This window comes from Polychytrium aggregatum, assembly GCF_025602895.1.
Source record: "Polychytrium aggregatum strain JEL109 chromosome Unknown BJ171scaffold_9, whole genome shotgun sequence".
In the NCBI taxonomy this organism is placed as follows: domain Eukaryota; kingdom Fungi; phylum Chytridiomycota; class Chytridiomycetes; order Polychytriales; genus Polychytrium; species Polychytrium aggregatum.
In genome coordinates, this window is record NW_026516211.1 from 428405 (window position 1) to 447132 (window position 18728).

Sequence of the window (18728 nt, forward strand, 5' to 3'; positions counted from 1 at the left end):
GAAATATACACTGCCGATTCATGCACAAGCATCCTGCCGTAACTATTGCGCTCGGTGTTGCCAATGGGGCGTGCGCGAGACATCTTGCCACGCAAGCGAACGTACTACATGCTCCAAGCTCACGAAGTCCAGACCACGCACTCCAAGCCAGGCCAGTCCAGATCTCGGGTCCCTTGCGTGAGACCATCGCGCAAGTCGGTGATGCCGAATCGGCCGACCAGTCGCTTTGGCACATGCGTCTTGGACACCACTCCGATGAACTGGTCGAATGCCAGCAAACCCGCCGACTCGCTTTGATCGATATCCATTTCTTGACTTCCAGCCATGCGAGCGGGGTCGCTTGGCTTGGGAAACCACGCTTTGGTGGCGAATGCCAGGATTCTCGGGAAGAGTTTGCGCAAAGCGACAGCCTGAAAGGGAACGGCATGTCAGCATCGCCAGTGTCTGCGCAATCAACGTGCCCGCGCCTTGATTGCTTTCATCGAAACCGATTTCTCCTCCCGTAGATACCCCGGCTGTGACCCAGGCGGAATATGGCAGGGCATGGTGATTGTGACCCAGCACGAGAAGCCCGGTCGCTTCTCCACAGGATGCCCCAGCCCCAACTGACCTGTCGCGCCCGCTCAGTCCAAAGGCAGCACTCGACTCCAATGATGTGCTTTTGTTCGTCGTCGGTTAGATCGGCCAGGCAAGGGTCAAAGTTGTAAACTCGATCAAAGGGCACATGCACACTCCAGTGGTAGGCAGTGCCCTCGTCCTTGGGATCATTTTGCGGCAGCGCCGGCAGATCAAAGTAGGTTTCGGTGTAGGGCGAAACAACGACATCCAGACCCGATTTGACTGCTGTTCGCACTCCGTGGGGGCCCAGCCAGCTCTGGATCGTGACGTTTCTTGGGAGATCGTCTGCGCCTTGAGCGACGATATCGTCCCAACCTATGGGGATCTTGCCCTTTGAGGAGATGTAACCCGCCATTCTGGAGACAAACCCTGTCGAGAGATAACAGAGTTGAGTCGGGTGAGCGGAGGAGTTATGGGGGGACAGACACCCCGGGCATCTATGTAACCACACTTTGATGCCGCCATCGCTCGTCCACTGCTTTTTGCAGAGTCGACGTTGCTTACAGCTCTGCAGTTGTTGAGGGGTTGTGAAACCGTGATCTGCCATTCGCTTTGTGCAAAGCGGGCAAGAATACCACCTGCGGAAGGTTACTTCGTCGCCGCCAAAGTGAAAGTAGTCGCCGGGGAAGAGGGGGATCACCTCGTCAATGACGGCTTGGAGAAACTCAAAGGTCGTTTCCTGTCCGGCACAGTAGCAGTCATCGTAGATGCCACGGAGGTTGCCGGTAGCGTAGCTGCGGTGCTGCATCGTCTCTGGATCAATACATCCCAGCTCCGGGTATGAGGCGAGTGCCGCCAGGCTGTGTCCTGGTTTGCCAAACAGCCAGGCAACGAATGAGTGGGTGGGATCGGTCAGCCCCAGCAAGCCACCACAGCCAGACGGTACGCAAGTAACTCGGCGGTCTCCAGCACAGTGGTTATTGGAGGAACAGACCTGGGAGTTCAATCTCAGGAACGATGGTGATGCCAAGAAGGGAAGCCTTGTCGACCACAGCTCGGATATCATCCTACACCCATACCATGCCATGGCAAGGTGGCATTTCGATGGATCAAAGACAAGTCGAACCATGTGGTGAGCCCTCGCCGATGAAAAACAGATCAAAGGGTAAGCTGTGGACAGTAGCCCAACAGACTCGAGGAAGTAGGCCCGGGTATCAACAGATGAACGATAGAGTGTGCAACAAATGCAGCGATATGTACCTTGGTATAGTATCCGCCGTATTGGCCGCCTTCGACAGTGGGATCGTATCTCCAGGCTCCAACCTCGGTCAGGCGGGGAAAGCGATCGATCTGGATTCGCCATCCTTGATCCTCCTGCCGGAAGCAATGCCATGAAGAGGTGTTAGAATGGTGTTTTGCATCCTTTGTCCTCCCCGGCCGCATGAGGGAGGAATGCAAACCTTTACCAGCGAGCGCTGGGCCCAGAAAGCCGATGCAAGTGCACACTCACCGTCAAGTGCCAGTGCAGTCGGTTGACTTTGTGATAGGCCAAGATGTCGAGCAGGCTCAAGATGAACGGGATGTCCATAAAGGAGCGGCAGCAGTCGAGCAAGACGCCTCGCCAGGCAAAACGGGGCTGGTCCACAACGACGCCGGCAGCGATATCCGAAGAGACATCGGTCATCTGGGCAAAGGTGTAGAGTCCGTGGCGAGCGCCACCAATGTGTCGGGATCGGATACGGATATGGGAGGCATCAACAGACAGGTCGTAGCCCTCGTTTCCGTTGGGCTGGGAGTGGGCATCGCTGTCGGGCCCGAGCAATTCGACGACAATGCTGCCTTCGACGGACGGGAGCTCCGAGATGGCGACGGCTTCGGTCTGGGCCAAACCGATAAAGCTGGCAAAGTAGGCGAGGAACTGTGTTAGGCCGACCAGGTCCGGATAATCGTCAGGCACCGCAAAGGCGAGACGGGCATTTGAGCGGTCGAGCCGGAATGGGGGCTGGTCGGCGACAAACTGGCTGAGGACCGGCTGCGGGATGATGTCGTAGGGATTTGCTGTGGTGCTGGCCATGGCGGCGGGAGTGCTGGGGGACAGAGATCGGGAGCTCAGGCGAGGCCAAAGCCGTTTGAGCAGAGACGGCCGTTTCATCGACAGACGGGATGTGGGCTGGAGAGAGGGCCGGGCTGTCTGGCAACGCCAGCTCCACAAGCCAGGGGAAGGCTGCGCCCGGATGGCCAGGCAACCTGGTTTCGGGCCTGGGCCAAATCGCTGCTCGGTCGCCCAGGCCGACTCTGCCGTGGATCATCCGATTGCATCGCAACAGACCAGACCACACCGGTCCCCGCTTGCTCCTGGACGAAGCGCATCGCTAGGACCGCTTGCTGCACACCGCCCAGTCGGAGACCGACCCAAGCCAAGAAGCCATGGCGGGCGATGCATGGGGATGCCAAAACACCCTGGTTCCGGCCCTCTTTGGCTCCAGCACTCGGCTCATCGATCTGCTCTCTGCCGCCCCCCAGTCGGATGCATCGACCCCAAACCAAACCCCGTCGGTGTCGCTGATCCAGGATGGGGACGGGCCGCCGTATCTGCAGCTGCTGGAGACCTCGCTGGTTGTGCCGCGCGGTGAATGCTTCAGATTCCCAATTCTTCACGCCGAGACTCGACACACCCAGAGCGAGGTGGGCATCACCACACAAAGTCGGCATCGGTCATCGCTCGCTTTGCCGTCGTCTGAACAGCTCCGTCTCCAACCCGGCCTGTCTTGATGGCATGTCCGGTGCAGATTGTCCAGCAAGCTATATGTAAATCGATCCACTCGGGGCAGAAGAATCTGCTCTCGCTCGGCTATCGGAAGGTGTGCAATCCTCGCTGTCGATGAGTCTCTCGGGCTCGCTGAGCAAGGCAGATAGATGATGCTCTTACACATCGCGGAAGGAGGCAGGCTGCTCGATAACCTCGCCACGATGTGTCCAGATCACAACAGCCAATTCCAACGGCGGTCTCGTTGATGTGCGAGGGATCGAGAACTACTTTCCCAACACCCTGGCCAACTTTGTCCAATCGCAGCCATGGACAGTGCTCTTATCGAGGTCTGTCTTGACGAACGAGTGCCAGCTTGAGCATCGCCCAACGAAGCCCCGAGGTGGCCAGCGGATCTCGCTCACGACCAGCTGCACCCAGCACTGACTGAGCCTACTGCCCCATGTTGCCCCATCAGAATCGGCCGCGAAGCCATGATCTACCTCCTCACGGAGACAAGCATCTTTGTCTGTCTCCCCAATAACACTTGCTTCCAAGTCGTCGGTGAGTCCTGTGCGTTTCGGCGACCCATCCCGCTGGCTTTGAACTCAGTGCCAATACTTTTTTTTTTGTAGGAACTCCCATCTTTGAGCTGGAGCTTCGATCCAGCACCTCAAGCCTGTTGAGTTTCTCAGACAACATCCCTGAGCCAGCGGGTCGAATGGCTCCCTCGAGGGCATTGGAGAGGCACCCTTCAACGGCAGTAGAGATCAACGATGCAGAGCCAAAAACTACGTCGGCGTTGCCGAAGGACATGCATCCCGTTTCACTCAAGCGTACTCGGTCAGAGCTCTCGACTGATGATCGAGGAGCGCCGTCGCTCAAGCGAGCAAACTCTGGCACCATGGCTAACACAGAGGTAGAATGGTCAGTACATTGCATGCCGCTTGAAAGATGACAGGTGATGTGGGGCTCCATGACAGTGCTGATTCGTGCATGTGGGCTTCAGTCGCACACCAAGCGAAATGATCTTCAAGACATCAAGGATATATTACCGGAACGGATGCGGACGCCGGGTCGGACTTCCACCACAGCGTAAGGGCTCTACGGTCCTACCGTCGACTGCAACACTTCATGGCAGTGGCACGGGTGGTCGAACGAACCCACTCATCGGCGATTTGGCTTTTGACTCAACGTCTCTGTGAGATAGACATGCTCAACAAAGCCATGGCGATTCAGCCAGCCAAGGATCCGACAGGGTCAAAGTGCCTGCTCTACTCGATCTTCCCTAGATTGACCGGATACAAAAATGAGTTCACTTGTGCGCCGCCAAAGCCCTGGGAAGTGCCCAAGCCAATTGACTACGTCCACGAGATCAAGGTGGGATTGATCGTGTAGGCTCTGAACACATCTCGTTGTGTTCTAACCGATCGATGCTTTTCAATAGACCCAAGGATTGAATGATGTTCCGTTCCGGCTCAAGCCTGCCCAGGTCCTGGCCGCGAGAATGCTTCGGCTCCACAAGAGCACCAATTACAAAGTGATGTTGAATCTATACTGTCGGCAGGTACGCGGCCATATTGGGATGTGGATCGATGGCTACCGGCCGGCTCGATGCCGTGGATCTCGGAATGAGGTCATGGCATTTGTCTTTGCAACACTGATGCATGGCACTCTCCCAGCAGGTCTCATCCACCATAGATGATGCATCCGAGATACCGTACATGTCGAGACAAGCAAGCCATCACCAGGTACCAGCGTAAGAGCGGTTGGTTTGGGATATCGGCGACTTGGAAGCCTGCGCCATCGGTCTGACACAAATCGACAATCAGGTGTTCCTCTTCCTCCGCGCATGCATCAAACGGGTGATCCCACGCGAGTTCTGGGGCGACGAAGACAACTTTGCCATCTTTTCCAAGCGACTGGAGCAGCTTGTTGCGCTGAGGAGATTTGAAACCATGTCTCTCCAAAACTTTCTACATGGCTTCAAGGTTAGTTCTCGATGGGGTTCTGCGCTTGGACGGCACCCCCTCTTGCCGTTTGCTGACACGGGTCGCTCATCCAACAGATCACCAAATGCAGTTGGTTGGACTCGCCGCGACAATCCGCAGCGCCGCCCCAAAAGCGACACATCGCACCACAAGATCTCCAAAAGCGCTGGGAGATTCTACGTGAATTCTTGTACTGGCTGGTCAATGACTATGTGATTTCTCTCATTCGGGTCAGTACAAATGCCATACACGATCGTCCAATGTCCAAGTGCGATCACAAAGACCATGTACGGCGTGATGCATCCGCGCTGACCCAGGGCTGCTCCCATCACATCCGATCCAGTTCAACTTTTATGTCACAGAGACTGGGTTTTCAAAGTACCGGATGGTCTACTTCCGCCACGACGTTTGGAGCGATCTGGTTGCACCACACATTGCCAACTTGGGGCAATCGATATTCCGGCGGATAGAACAGGTATTGGCACTGGACGGTCGAAGCACGACAGTGCTTTTGTCCATAATTGTTGCCTACCCTTGTCCCTCACATCTCTGCTTGCTTATTTTCACAGCAAGAGCTCGAGCGCGTGGACCCGGAGGAGCGGCTTGGTTTCTCTTATGTCCGCTTTCTGCCAAAGGAGAACGGTGTGAGACCGATCACGAACATGAAACGCAAATTTCACAAAGATGTAAGCATCACGGGCTGTGGGCAGTATTCAGAGCCTGCGCCGCCGCCCGTCTGAGCAATCTCTGTTCGTATCTGCAGGAGCTGCATGCAGAGTTGCAGAAGCTTCTGGGACGCAAGCCAACTGCGGCGACTTCAAGAGGAAAGGGTATGTTCAAGATCTCAATCAACTCGATTCTGCAAAACGCCTTCCAGATCCTGAGATATGAAACCGTAAGTGCGCGTCGAGTCGAGACTGCATTGCACGATCCGAGTATTCGCGGCGAGGCTTCACCAGCAGCGACATCCCATCCGCGGCGGGGCCGCATCTAGAGTCACTCGTATCGGAAGTGGCACACACTCAAACTCTCGTCGGCCTCACACAGAGCTCGAACAAAGAGGCAATGGGTGTCTCAGTCCTTGGACTGACTGACATATATCCCGTGCTAAAGGAGTATGCACTCCGAATGAAACGGACAAGCAAGCGACGCGGAAGGTACGATCTTTTGTGGGCAGCTGAGGATCAGGGCGAATGGCACTATTAACGATGATCAATGGCAGGCTGCCCGTGCTCTACTTTGCCAAAGTCGATATTCTCTCGGCCTTCAACACAATTGATCAAGGACTACTGCTCAATATTGTTGTGGATCTATTGAACGAGGTGCGCTCTTGGCTGTGCCAGCAGCAGGGTCGAGTCGCAGCGAGAACAGCCGTTCGAGCACTTTATCCGGTCGCACTCATATCTTTGCTCCCTCATACATGCCGCACTTGACGTACTGCGATTTGTGAATCCAAGGACGAGTATCTGGTCCACAAGTACACGGTCAGCTATCCGAGCTTTGGAAAGTACCGACACAGCTTCCAGAGGCGGGCCATGCCCAGCGGTGAGGCTCAGTTGAAAGGCAGGCTGCTGCCGTTCGGGTTGCAGACGACTGCGTGCTAGGACATTTGAAACCCCCAGCCAGAAACAGCCCGATTGACAAAATTGCTTTGGACAGCGACATACCCCCAGTTTTCTGAGCTGGCTAAGAAGCTTGCCCAGGAGATGAAGAATGCCATATTTGTTGATCAGGTGAGGGTTCGCGCGGCTTCCGTCTGCATCGATAGCAACGGCCTCGACAGACGCAGCGCTGATCTCGGCGACAACTGTTACTGCTCACAGGTGGTCTACTCATACGAAGATCGCGAGCGTATCATCGGGCGTCTGGAAGCACATCTTTGCAACAATTTAATCAAGGTCAGGGTCTTTGTTCCATCTGCATCTACTCTCCATTTTCCATTCGTACCTACGCCCACATTGGTGTCCTCGATCGCATTTACATCCTCAAAACCTCTCTGACCGTTTCGCTGACGTGCATTTATCAAAAAAAAAAAAGATGGGCGATGGCTTCTACAAGCAGGTGGTCGGGATACCACAAGGATCGATTATGTCGACGATCCTGTGCAGGTGGGGCAGTTTGACTTCTTTCCGGAGAGTCGGGATGCCTGGAGCATGGCAGTCCCTCCGCGTATTGGGAGGCAGTGATGGGCTGCTGCGCTTACATACTTGTCCGTCTGCATAGTATTTATTATGCCCATATGGAGCGCTCCTGTCGTGAGCTCTTTCGGGACAGCAAGTCGCTCCTTCTGCGCTTTGTCGACGACTTTTTGATCATCAGCCCAACAAAGGATCGTGTTGTTCAGTTTCTGGAGCTGATGTACCGAGGTTTGGATCAGATGGTGCCACACGGCTACAGTGATTTTCAGCACTCCGCTCGAGCTAAGCATGAATTGCCAACCACGTTCTCGCGCCTCTCCTTCTCTCTACAGGCAATCCACGTTACGGAGCATATGTGCAGATTGAAAAATCCCTCGCCAACTTCGAAATCGCCATCGATGGTCATGCAATACCCAACACGTTTAGCATGGGGGATGCCACGGACGGATCAGGTTGGGGCCCCATGCTGCGGATGCATCAAGTTTGCGCTGTTTTGGAGCTCGCGATTTAGATTCTACCATCAAACAATCGCCGAGCTCAACGTGCCTGCTTATTGTGGCTGCTCGATCCATGCACTCGCTCAGAGGACACTGTTCTCTAGTCGCCACTAACGACGAGATGGCTTGATCTGCAATAGAGTTCCCATGGTGTGGAATGCTCATCAATACGATCAACCTCAATGTACAGGTGGACTACAAGCGCTTGGTGGGCAAAAGTATGGGCACATTTCCTGTCTGAGCCGCTGTGAATGCCTCCCGCCCCATTCTTGTCGTCACAACTGTTGCTGCCTCCGAGATGCTGATACACTGGCTTTCCGAATCCACTGCCCACACTGCTCGACCTGGCTGCAGGTATCAGCAACTCTTTGACAGTGGATCTCTCAAGCAAGCTTGGTCTCAAAATGAAGCATCGCTTGTTCAGGTTTGAGCACGCGCCGGTGTATTTTGAATGTCGCCACGATATCACCTCTCGGTCTGACCCAAGTGGTTTCGGATAGCATTCTGCGCCCCAAGTGCCACGCCATTTTCCTAGACTCGTCGCTCAACTCAAAGCGAACCGTGCTCATCAACATCTACCAGAATTTCCTCTTGGCTGCCCTCAAGGTGGACTCGTATCTCAAGCACTTGCGGCGAAGCAACATGGGCATGGTCGATGGGCCTCAGTCGAGCCTCTTTCTCACGGGTACGCTTTGCCAACCAAGACCAATCACAAGCAGGCCACTGTCGCAGCTCGCTCACAGCGCCGCACCCGACCTGACCTGACCTGACCTGACCTGCCCTGACCCGACCTGCGAGCAGATGCCATCCGCGAGGCACTCCATTTCTACTTTGCGCTGATGCGTAGTCGCACGCAAACCCCTGCGGCCTTGAAGGCGGGATGTGTATTTGATGTTACCCATGCGCAGGTGACGTGGTACGTAAGCGCCTGTGGGGCACATCGTCAACAGCACATCGTCAACAGCACATCGTGTGCATGCGTCCTCGCATGTCTGTATGTGGTCATGCCGTGCGACCATGAGGGATCTTGTGCTGTTGCAACGGAAAGAATATGCAGCGATGTGCCGACTGCTGCATCCGATGGCCGGGATAGCGTTGCATATCAGCTAATTGGTTGGTTGGCTGTGATGCCAGGTTGGGATGGCATGCATTCTTTGGAGTGTTCTCGCGCAAGCAAGCCTGCAACTCTGCACTGGTCCAGGCGCTGCGCCACGAGCTCGACAACCCCGAGTTTCAGCCGATTCAGCGGGCGCTCCACTCGATTGTCGATATGCGCTGGCATCGATTCACGGAGAACATTCCCAACTGACGGTGGGGCACCGAGGCGCCCTGCCCGCTCTCGCCGGACGACACCTTGACCTGTCGGCCAATTCATTCCTGTCTCTCAGCCGCACTTGTTGAGCCAATATATGTATAGCGTTTCTGAGAGTGTCCATCGCACACCAAAGGAGCGAGGGTGCCATCTATCCACCGATAACCAATGGGGTAGTCGTCATACCACAGGTATGGGTTTGCTCAAGGCATCGTCGGCTGGCCGCTGGTCGTGCAGATGCACAAGAAAGACTTTGGAGAGCTCCATTGCCCGCCGCACCCGGTCCACACCAGCGGCGCTGAGGCGGTTGGCGCTCAAGTCCAGGATGATGCTGCGGCAGCTCGGCCACTCTCGGATGCGCATCAGGGACGCCTGCAGGGACTGGGCACCGCTGTCGGTGACTTCGTTCTCTTGGAGGAGGAGCTCCTGCAGGTTGCAGGCCGAGATTGCGCTGGCGAGCGCACGGCAAGAGCGGTCGCCAAGTCTTTGACAGGACAGATCCAGGAAAGTGAGCGAGCGGTTGAGTTTGAGGCCCTCCAGGAGCGAGGCGCAGCCGCCGTCTTCGAGGAAGTGGCCCTCCAGCTCCCTGTTGCCACGGACCTCGAGACGGGCAAGAACACAGCTTTCTCGGCGGATGTAGTTGCCAAGAGCCAGCCCAACGGACTCGTTGCACATGTTCTCGGCCAGGTCCAGATGTGTCAGGAAGTTCATCGCGGACATTTGGTGGATGCAGTCGCCCAAGGACCGCGGCAGCAGGCGGTTGCGGGAGAGAACAAGCCGGCGGATCGGCACAATCTGGCTTTGTTGGTGGACCCTTGCGAGCTTTTCGGCGAGGTTTTTGAGGGTCAGACCCATCTCGGCCCGAGACAAGTCCAGGAAGCGGAGCTTCTTTGCGATCGGGACAGCGTCCGTGATGGCCAGCAGGCCCGTGGTCGAGAACACGTTCCCAGCCGCATAGAGCTCCACAAGTGCGCACGATGGAGAGCTTAGATACATGGCTAGCGCTCGCCCGGCCTCGGCGCCGCCGGCATCGTGATCCCTGATGTTGTGGGATATGTCGAGACAGGAGAGCGATCGGCCCTGGGCGAGAGAGGTGAGAATCGAGGCGATTTGGGCTCCAGGCAGAGAGCAGTTGGAGAGCTTCAGAGTCTGGAGGGAGCAGCCCTTGTGCTTGAGCGTCTCGGACAGGTACTCGCACAGTATCGAGTTGATGCTGCCGTTGGACAGATCCAGAGCCACGGTGTTGGCAAGGAGTGGCGTGGCCGACAGTACGTCGAGAACGTCGGCAAGCGACTGGCGGCTCTCGGTTGTGGGCGAGAATCGAACACCAAGGCTGCATTCGAGTTCTCCGGGTGGCGCTGCAGGCCCATCTTGCTCGGCAGAATCTCTCTGGGTTGGACAGGGTGTCTGCCCCTTGGCTGGACGGCCGCCAGTCAAGCATACATTGCTGTCTAGGCCCATAACGACCGGAGTGGACATCTTGGGATGCCCTGGGCGCAGAGCAGATGCCATGGTTGAGCCGTGGGGTCGCAGCCGGAGCACTCGATCCGAAATCAAGCGGCTGAACAGGATCCGCAAGGCTTCACAAACAGCTCCGCGGTACATGATGTTGAGACTGAGGGTCAGGTGGGGCTTCGACAGGGCCAGTCGCTCCAGCATCTGCAGGAGTTCGTCGTCCATGCCGTTGATCGACAGCTCCAGGGTCGTCAGCGATCTGGCTGCGAGGAGAAGAAGGACATCAAGGGTCCGGCTGCGAGCCAGTGGCCCCGGCTGAAGTACGAGCCTGATGCGGTCGATCCACGGGGCTTCGAGACGGACAATCTCATCTAGTCGATCCCAGTCGCCGGGCTCCTGAAGGATTTCAAGGCCCTCCTGAATCCAAAACAAAATGCATCCCCGGCGCGGGTCGTGGGTGAGCGCGGCCGTTCGGCTTCGGAAGGGAGGCTGCTCTAGCAGCTTGAAGTAATTCTGGATCCAGATGAATGTGGTGTCGATAACGGGGCGGTCGCTGTCGTGGCTGGGCGTGAGCGCTGGGTGGTGGATCAAGAAATGTTCGGCCCAGCACAGCGATCCGATCGACACTCGCCGCAGGATGCTGCGGACAATGGCCTTGGACGTATCACCGAAGGAATCGATCGCTGGCGACAGCATGGAATCATGCGGTTAGTACGTGGTGCAACGCTGAAGCCTCACCCACTTCCCGCACGCTAAATGACAAACGTTCAATTTCACATGTCGCAGGTGCTTGTACTGCAGCTGCTGCCTCAGACACCGACCCGCATAAAGTGGGCATGGGCAAGCGCCCAGGGTCTCTGTCATATGCATCGACACTGCCTGCACATCCGCCAGCAGTACATGGCGCAATGCGTCCGGTAGTTGTTGACTTTTGCAACTGCGCTCCAGCGACGTGTCGGCGCTCGTTTACTTACAATCAAACCCTTTCACGGCCTCCCGTATGCATATGTCCAAAAGCCCGGGCAGCTCGAGATAGATGGCAGCCTCGGCAAGTTCCAGGATGGCGGGGAAGGGCGGACAATAAGGAACTCTGGGGGCTGCAAACCCGGCGGTGGTGCCGCTGTTGTCCAAGATGTGCCGGCAGTGGGCAAACCGCAGATATCGCATGATTTCGTTCAGAAGTGCTCCTGGGATAGACGGAAGCACGATCTCGTTCTGAGCGCCTTCTAGGAACCGGGCTGAAGCCAAGGGAAGCAGGCATATCGCATTTGTGAGCGGGTGTGCATGAAATACCCAGCGGAGACGTGCCAAAGAGCGAGGCAAGGGCCGTTGATAGGCCGCAGCGCTCGAGTGAATGGAAGGCGTGGGAACGTGGCTGATGGCGCTGTTTTGCCCATCGCTGGATAGACGGGCTCAGGAAACGAGATCGACATCGGAATGCCTCAGCCGCAAGCGGTGAGCAAGTCCTGGATGGAAGAGTTCAAACAACGAGCTCCAACGAGCCTGCATATGCATAGCGAGCCCATTATTGCTACAGGAGCAAGTCCGAGCGCTCACCAGACGACTTGTGGATGTGTTTGATGGTGCCGGATAAACATGCAACTTGGAGAGGAAGAACATCAGAGACGCTCGACTGGTTTTCTGCGGACGACTCACTGCTGCATTCAGCAACACCGCTTGTTATCTTGATGCTGTTGGTTAGGCCTCGACTGCAATGCTCCCAAGCCTTGGAAAGCCACATGTTGAATTGGGCTTGGCTGTGCTCCTCCTCGTCGGGATACACCGCTGCATAGCCTGCAGTTTGCTCCTCAGCAGCGGCCGCTACAGCAACTCTCTCGGTTGAAATTGGAGGCACCACTGGCGATGCACCCGGACGGGAGACTTGCGCTGGGGGGAGGCTGCCTGGTTCTCTGAGCAGCGCTGAACTGCTGCGGCCCAGCAAATCATCGGGAGAGTCCCTCCCGGGGCCAGTGCGCCTTGGCAGCAAGCCATCGTCCAGACGAACCTGCCGAGGCTTGCACCGGCTCGGCTTTAGGGCCGGATAAGATATCGTGGACGCCGAGCATGTCGTTGTGGCGGGGTGCAGCCCGACATCGATCGAGACGCCGTTTTCCCACACAGGCTTGGCGCGGAGGCCGCCTGGGCGGCTGTTGTTCCTGGTGGCTGGGTTGCGACAGTTCTCGTCCAGCAGAGCCGGAACGGCCGATTTCGGCCGCAGACCATCGGGACGAGGTATTATCCATGGAGGCCATGCCCCAACGGCGGCCCTGCGCACCGTGCCCCGGATGCCGTCGGGCCTGAGGCTCAGCGGCAGAGAGACGGCGCTGTCGCTGCGTTGGGCCTGGGCGATGGATGCGGCGATGGTGACGGCGGCATTGGACCGAGGGTCTTGGTACTTGGACACGGTCAGGGGCAGGGTCGGCATCGCTCACGACTGCATAGCCGACATGGAAGTGAGGAGGAGCAAGAGCGTATAAGACGCCGGTCAATGCCCGGCCGATGCTGTCCCTCCCGCTTCTTTGCCGCAGGAGCAGCCAGGAGCCAAGTCAATCATATGTCGAGATCCGCCGCCAGGGCCGCGCGGCCTGCTGTCGGAAATTTTCCAGGCGCTGGCTGCTGCCGGGCCTTGCCATCATCCATCGAGCCAAGAGACGACCGGGTCCGACATCCCCCTTGGACACCTACCAGCCCACCGCCGCCATCGCTGCAGAAGGCCTCCCTTGGAGCAAGCCACAGCAGAGATGATGCACGACGGAAGCTCCTGCGTCTATGGGCTGAAGCACCACGCCCGCTGCCTGACGGGGCAGCCAGGCGAACAAGAGAAGAACCGATTTCTCGTCGGAACGCAAGGATACAGATGCGACAATGAGGTTCGGGTGCCTGACAGCTCGGCGGCTCGGTGGACTCGTCGGCTGGGTGGTCTGATGGACCGAGTCGGTTGGCTCGGCAGCAGTGATTTCGAGTCGCTCAGACACGAGCCAGCAGCATATAGCCGACTTGCAAAGCCGAGAATCCATCGCGTATGAAGCAGGCCTGGGACTTTGATGCCGATTAATACGGCGCCTGGCTCATAAATTCTATCTACGGCCATTTTAATGCGAACGGGAAAACCACAACAACAACAACAACAACAACAACAATAACAACAACAACAACAACAACAACAACAACAACAACAACAACAACAACAACAACAACAACCGCCGTAGATTCATCTGCTGGAGTTTGATGAGGACGAGTTTGAGATTCGATTCCATGCCTTTCGCCACCCAAACGAGATCTGGCACATTGCGCCGTCTCCGGCCCGTCCCGACCTGCTGATCACCTGCCATCGCGAAGGTCGGTCGAGAGATGCAATGCGAGGAGTGTGTGTGGGGATATGGGGGGGGATTTGGGAGCTGTGTGAAGAAGATACGCAACAGCGGCCATATGCCACGCCGCATGGAGGGAGGTGCCGCACCGGTCGAGCATTCATTCACAGTCAGTCGATCAATTGCCGCTCTGCAGTCCAAGCGTCCGGCGCTGTCCGTGGTCAAGCAACCCTTCTGATGATGGGCGCCCTCGATACCGACGAGGAAGGGAATCTGCGCAACAACACCGGCACGCTGGAAACACTCCTGTCGCTGGAGCCGGATCGAACGCTGGGAGATATACATAGGTAAGGGCAGCGACGACAACGAGGGCGAGGGCGAGAGCGAGGAAACAGGGATCGTGGCGAAATGGACCTATGGTAATGTTGGGGAGGGAGGAGCATCATCGCCAAAACATCGCTGCCAGTGCCACTCACAGCAGACTCGCTCCACGGACATTGATGATGCAGGGTCCTGTGGTCTCCCACCGGCGGCACCGAAAATATCGTTGCGGTCGGCACGGATGCATTTGGGCTGCTGTCGATCGACCGAGGACTGTCCAAGGCAGCGGTATGCAATCCAATGCAGTCTAATGCAAAGTGGCAAAGCTGGTTTGAACGATGCGCTTTCAGAAAACAAGCATATCGATCCAAGCCGACTCGATCGTACTGACTCGGGAGGTTTGGCTTCTTGGCAGTCGCGGCAGTCGGTCAAGATTCCCCTCCACGACCCGGCCGACGAAATCCTTGCGGCTTCATGGGATCCCCATAACACCAACAGCATCTGCCTCGGAGCCGGAGGAACGGTGCATGGCTGGGACATCAAAGCAAACACGTATGTACTACGACGGATGCAGGCTGGGCCGAGCTGGTCCGAGCTGGTCCGAGCTGGTGGCTGTTTGGGAAGTCGATGGAGCAAAGTTTGCGGCGAGAGGCGAAAGATAGCGGCATGGGCTGCTTGGCAAGCGATCCGAAAGCTGGGCCGCTTGGCCAATGTGTCCAGAATCTCGAGACATTGCAGATCGTGCCGATGGCAATCGCTCACGCACTTTGACACTGCTGATGCTTAGCCAAGCCTTCAAGATCGAGAATGCACACGACGCATCCATTCGGGATATAGCCTTCAACCCCAACAAAGCACATAGTCTCGCGACGTGCGGGGATGACTGCTTCATCAGGTTCTGGGACTTGCGCAAGGCCGATGTGCCTGTGAAGCAGCTCAACAACCATACACACTGGTAAGAGCGGCGATGGGGACATGATGGGTGAAGTCAAACGCAGAGTGGGGGGGGGGAATCGAATCAATCACTGAACGACTGCTGGCGATGTGCCGGCGATGTGCAGGCGGCGACAGCGATGTGGAGTAAGTTTGAGCTGCCGCGTTCTCACGGACCCTATGCCCGCTTGCGCAGGATCTGGTCAGTGGCCTTCAACAAGTTCCACGACCAGCTGTTGCTATCATCAAGCTCAGACTCGTTGGTGAATTTGGAGAGCATCATTTCGATCTCATCATCATCATCATCGTCGTCGTCGTCGGGTGGAGTAGAGGCTTCGGCTGAGAAGCTGCAGCAGACCCCGCACATCCGAGTGCGCCACCACGGCCCGCTGGAAGAAGAGGATGAAGATCAAGAGTCGAATGGCTCTGAAGCTGAACATGCCGATGACAACTCGGACGAAGATGGCTTGGACGAGTAAGTTGGGCAAAAAGGAGAGCACGGGGCTTGCGATGAATCGGAGACCGGGTGTGAGTCAGGCCGGGATATGGCCGACCATGGTGACGATGGCCTGTCTCCGATCTGAAGCTGACTGCCTTTGGTGCCGGCCGCTATGGCTACCCAGGGACCTCGAGTCGAACAGGCCAACGGATGGACTTGTTGCGACCTACGACCAGCACGAAGAAAGCGTGTACTCGGTGGCCTGGAGCGAGGCGGACCCGTGGGTGTTTGCGTCGCTCTCGTGCGATGGACGGGTGGTGGTCAACACCGTGCCGCGAGAACACAAATACAAGATCATCCTTTAGGAGCAGGGCATGGGGCATGTGGTGGTGGTGAATTGGTCATGGGTGGTGAATTGGGCATCGGTGGTGAATTGGTCATGGGTGGTGAATCAGATGACAGTAGCGGACACACGTGACGCGCCATTCGAGCCAGACCCGTCCCCGACTGCGCAGGTGATTGGCGGGCACGCAGACAGCCGTGTCACGGGTGACGCAACCTTGGTGCGCGCTGGCGCCACGCGCGGATCAGGCGCACAAGCGCGGACGGACAGCACAGGGCTTCGGGCGGTGTATGCGCAGCGGTGGCTGCATTTGGGCAGCGCGGCGGCGTGCGGGAGCGCACACGGGGCTGCGCCGCATTGGTGCGACGCCGGATGACAAGGCGCCCTTCAGCGCGGCGGGTGCGGCGGGTGCGGCTGGGGCGGGCTCGTGGCGCAGCGGCTGCGCACGCGGCGTGGGTGGCGGGCTGGGGGACAGCACAGGCGGGCCGGGCGAGCACTGTGCGAGCACTGTGTGTGAGCACTGTGTGTGTGTGCTGTGTGTGAGCACTGTGTGTGTGTGCTGTGTGTGAGTGCACTGTCTCTCTCTCTCTCTCTCTCTCTCTCTCTCTCTCTCTCTCTCTCTCTCTCTCTCTCTCGCTCTCGCTCTCTCTCGTTCCCCGCCCCGCCTGCCTGCCTGCCTGCCTGCCTGCCGTCCCCTCTTCCTGCGATTCCCCTCTCCCCGCCTTGCATCTCTCATCCGGCTTCGCTCCCTCCCCAGACGTCGAAAAGCGAATCGATGCGTCTTTCGGCTACTATGCTTGATTCTTCCTCTGCCTTTCACGCCAGCCTTCCCCCATCGATAGCCCCATATTCTCCGTCGCCTCCCCCGCTGCTAGCCTCGTTCTGCCCCGATCTTGATGCACTTTCCTATCCTTCTCCCGCTCCAAGAAAACCGCTCCGTGGTTCGCCCTCGTCACCCTTCGGTAAGAATCGCCATGGCTTTGCGTGCTCTCTGGCGTGCTCTCGGGCCCGCCGAGACCACCACCATCACCCGCTTTTCGCCGTGACGGCGCCCCGGGGCTGCGTCCCTCTCCCCCATCCCTCTCCCCGCTTCAGCTCAAGCTCAATCCCGGGCTCAATCCCGAGCTCGGGCTTGAGCATGGGCCGTCGGCGTCGGCGTCGTCCTGTTGGCGGCGACCGGTCTCAACCTCGGCGCTATCGCATCGCGGGTTCTGACCCTTGGCCCTGCTCTTCTTCACTGAAGCATAAGCCGCGCAACTCGCGCAAATACTCGAGGAACTACCCGCTCAAGGCCTCTGTTTACGAGGATTTCGCTCCGGCGCTGCCACACCCAGCCTCGATGGCGTCGCTCAAATCGCTGGCCCTGGGCGCTCCCCGCCTGACCCACGTTCGGAGCCACGCTAACTCCCTCTCTCTCGAGCGGGACAGCCCCAAGGCCCTTCTCCTGGCTCCCCAGCCCGCCCGCAAGCCAAGGCACAGCCACCGCCGCCATCCTCGTGGTCGGCGGTCGCCCTCCCTGGCCACGGTGACTCCCTATCCCTATCCCCTGGCCGGCGCCGGCGTCGCCCTGCTGGCTCCTCCCCCTCCTCCACGTGCCCACGTCGCTCTCCATCCGCCGCCGCCGCCGCCGTCGCCGCAGTTTGCTGTCCCTGCCCCCGAGCCTACCCAGCGCCCGCACCGCATCAACCCGGCACGCTACCAAGCCCTGGCTGCAAGCATCCTCCGCCACCTCAACAGCCCGTCGTACTCGGGCTCGCCCGCGTCGCAATCGGCAAAGTCGCTGGCCTTTGCGCCAACGCCGCTGACCCAGTGCTACAACCCCAAGCTCTGGAAGGCCGCGCACGACCAGTCGCCCGACCTGGGCCGCAACGACTACGAGGGCCTCCTCAAGCATTTCGACATCCCCGATCAGCACTCGATGCCCGAGCACCGCCAGTCCATCGTCCTCGATGACTATCAGCCGGTCTCGGTGTACGAGGAGATGGATGACGATCTCGACTCGTGCCTCGATCGTGAGCTCGATGCGGCTCTGAGTGTCGAGGCTGAGCAGGATCTGTCCTCTCTGCTGACTCGGTCCATGAACCAACTGGATCTCGGCACAAGTCCGAGCAAGCAGTAGCGGGCCTCGCTGCATCCTCTCCTTTCCTCATCCCATCCCACCTCCTTGGGATGATTGTACTGATTGTAGGCTCTTGATTTCTTTTTTTTTCTGGTTTTTGGTCGACCGCGCTATTGGTTCCTCCCTAGAAACGCCAGAAGATCATGAATAGTGCTTCGTTTCAGTCCAAGACAGTTTTGGATCTGTAGCTTGTCTAATTGTATCATGTCATGTTGCTCCCGCTGTTATATCGATCCGTTCTCCTGAATAGCATTGATCTGCTTGAACACCCGCTCCCTTTCTCCTTTCCCTCTCCGTCTCCTCCCACATCCTCCTCGATCCCCCTCTGCGCCTAGGAAACTGCATTCGGATTCGGCACCGTAGACGAGCAGACTGGACGAGCTTCCAAGACACGCACGCTCACTTCCATGGGCCTCCCCGATTCCTCGCCAGCCTCGGGCGGCGGCCGCTCCGTGGTCGGTCGGCTTTGGCACCTCACAGCCAACAACATGGATGGATGAACGGATCTCTGGATCAGTTACAGAGGGAGTCTGACGACGCTGCTGTGTCTCTGTCTCTGTCTCTG

At 57.7% G+C, this 18728-nt stretch overlaps 5 protein-coding genes across 5 annotated transcripts; 3 read left to right on the forward strand and 2 right to left on the reverse strand.

The window, feature by feature from the left end:
- Window positions 1–119: 119 nt before the first annotated feature.
- BJ171DRAFT_579277 (glycoside hydrolase superfamily) lies at window positions 120–2632 on the reverse strand (the record flags this gene model as incomplete). The annotated part of the gene is made up of 6 exons (XM_053113953.1): window positions 120–410; window positions 611–987; window positions 1123–1425; window positions 1553–1625; window positions 1819–1932; window positions 2069–2632. The coding sequence occupies 6 exons, from the start codon at window positions 2630–2632 to the stop codon at window positions 120–122; spliced, it is 1722 nt and encodes a 573-aa protein (XP_052968998.1).
- A 5759-nt stretch (window positions 2633–8391) lies between these two features.
- Window positions 8392–9372, forward strand: BJ171DRAFT_308841 (uncharacterized protein). Its single transcript, XM_053107060.1, has 3 exons — window positions 8392–8615; window positions 8732–8846; window positions 9065–9372. The coding sequence occupies exons 1-3, from the start codon at window positions 8573–8575 to the stop codon at window positions 9237–9239; spliced, it is 333 nt and encodes a 110-aa protein (XP_052968999.1). The 5' UTR covers window positions 8392–8572; the 3' UTR covers window positions 9240–9372.
- On the reverse strand, window positions 9358–12529 carry BJ171DRAFT_495151 (uncharacterized protein). The gene is made up of 3 exons (XM_053110090.1): window positions 12255–12529; window positions 11672–11935; window positions 9358–11380 (listed from the first exon to the last, which is right to left on the reverse strand). The coding sequence occupies exons 1-3, from the start codon at window positions 12436–12438 to the stop codon at window positions 9423–9425; spliced, it is 2406 nt and encodes an 801-aa protein (XP_052969000.1). The 5' UTR covers window positions 12439–12529; the 3' UTR covers window positions 9358–9422.
- Window positions 12530–13280: 751 nt separating this feature from the next.
- On the forward strand, window positions 13281–16074 carry BJ171DRAFT_308934 (WD40-repeat-containing domain protein). The gene is made up of 8 exons (XM_053107061.1): window positions 13281–13567; window positions 13907–14036; window positions 14205–14355; window positions 14518–14617; window positions 14745–14881; window positions 15117–15284; window positions 15459–15737; window positions 15886–16074. Exons 1-8 carry the CDS (start codon window positions 13439–13441, stop codon window positions 16064–16066), a joined length of 1275 nt encoding a protein of 424 aa, XP_052969001.1. The 5' UTR covers window positions 13281–13438; the 3' UTR covers window positions 16067–16074.
- Window positions 16075–16750: 676 nt separating this feature from the next.
- BJ171DRAFT_308989 (uncharacterized protein) lies at window positions 16751–18411 on the forward strand. Its single transcript, XM_053107062.1, has one exon. It carries the CDS (start codon window positions 16820–16822, stop codon window positions 18161–18163), a length of 1344 nt encoding a protein of 447 aa, XP_052969002.1. The 5' UTR covers window positions 16751–16819; the 3' UTR covers window positions 18164–18411.
- Window positions 18412–18728: the final 317 nt, after the last annotated feature.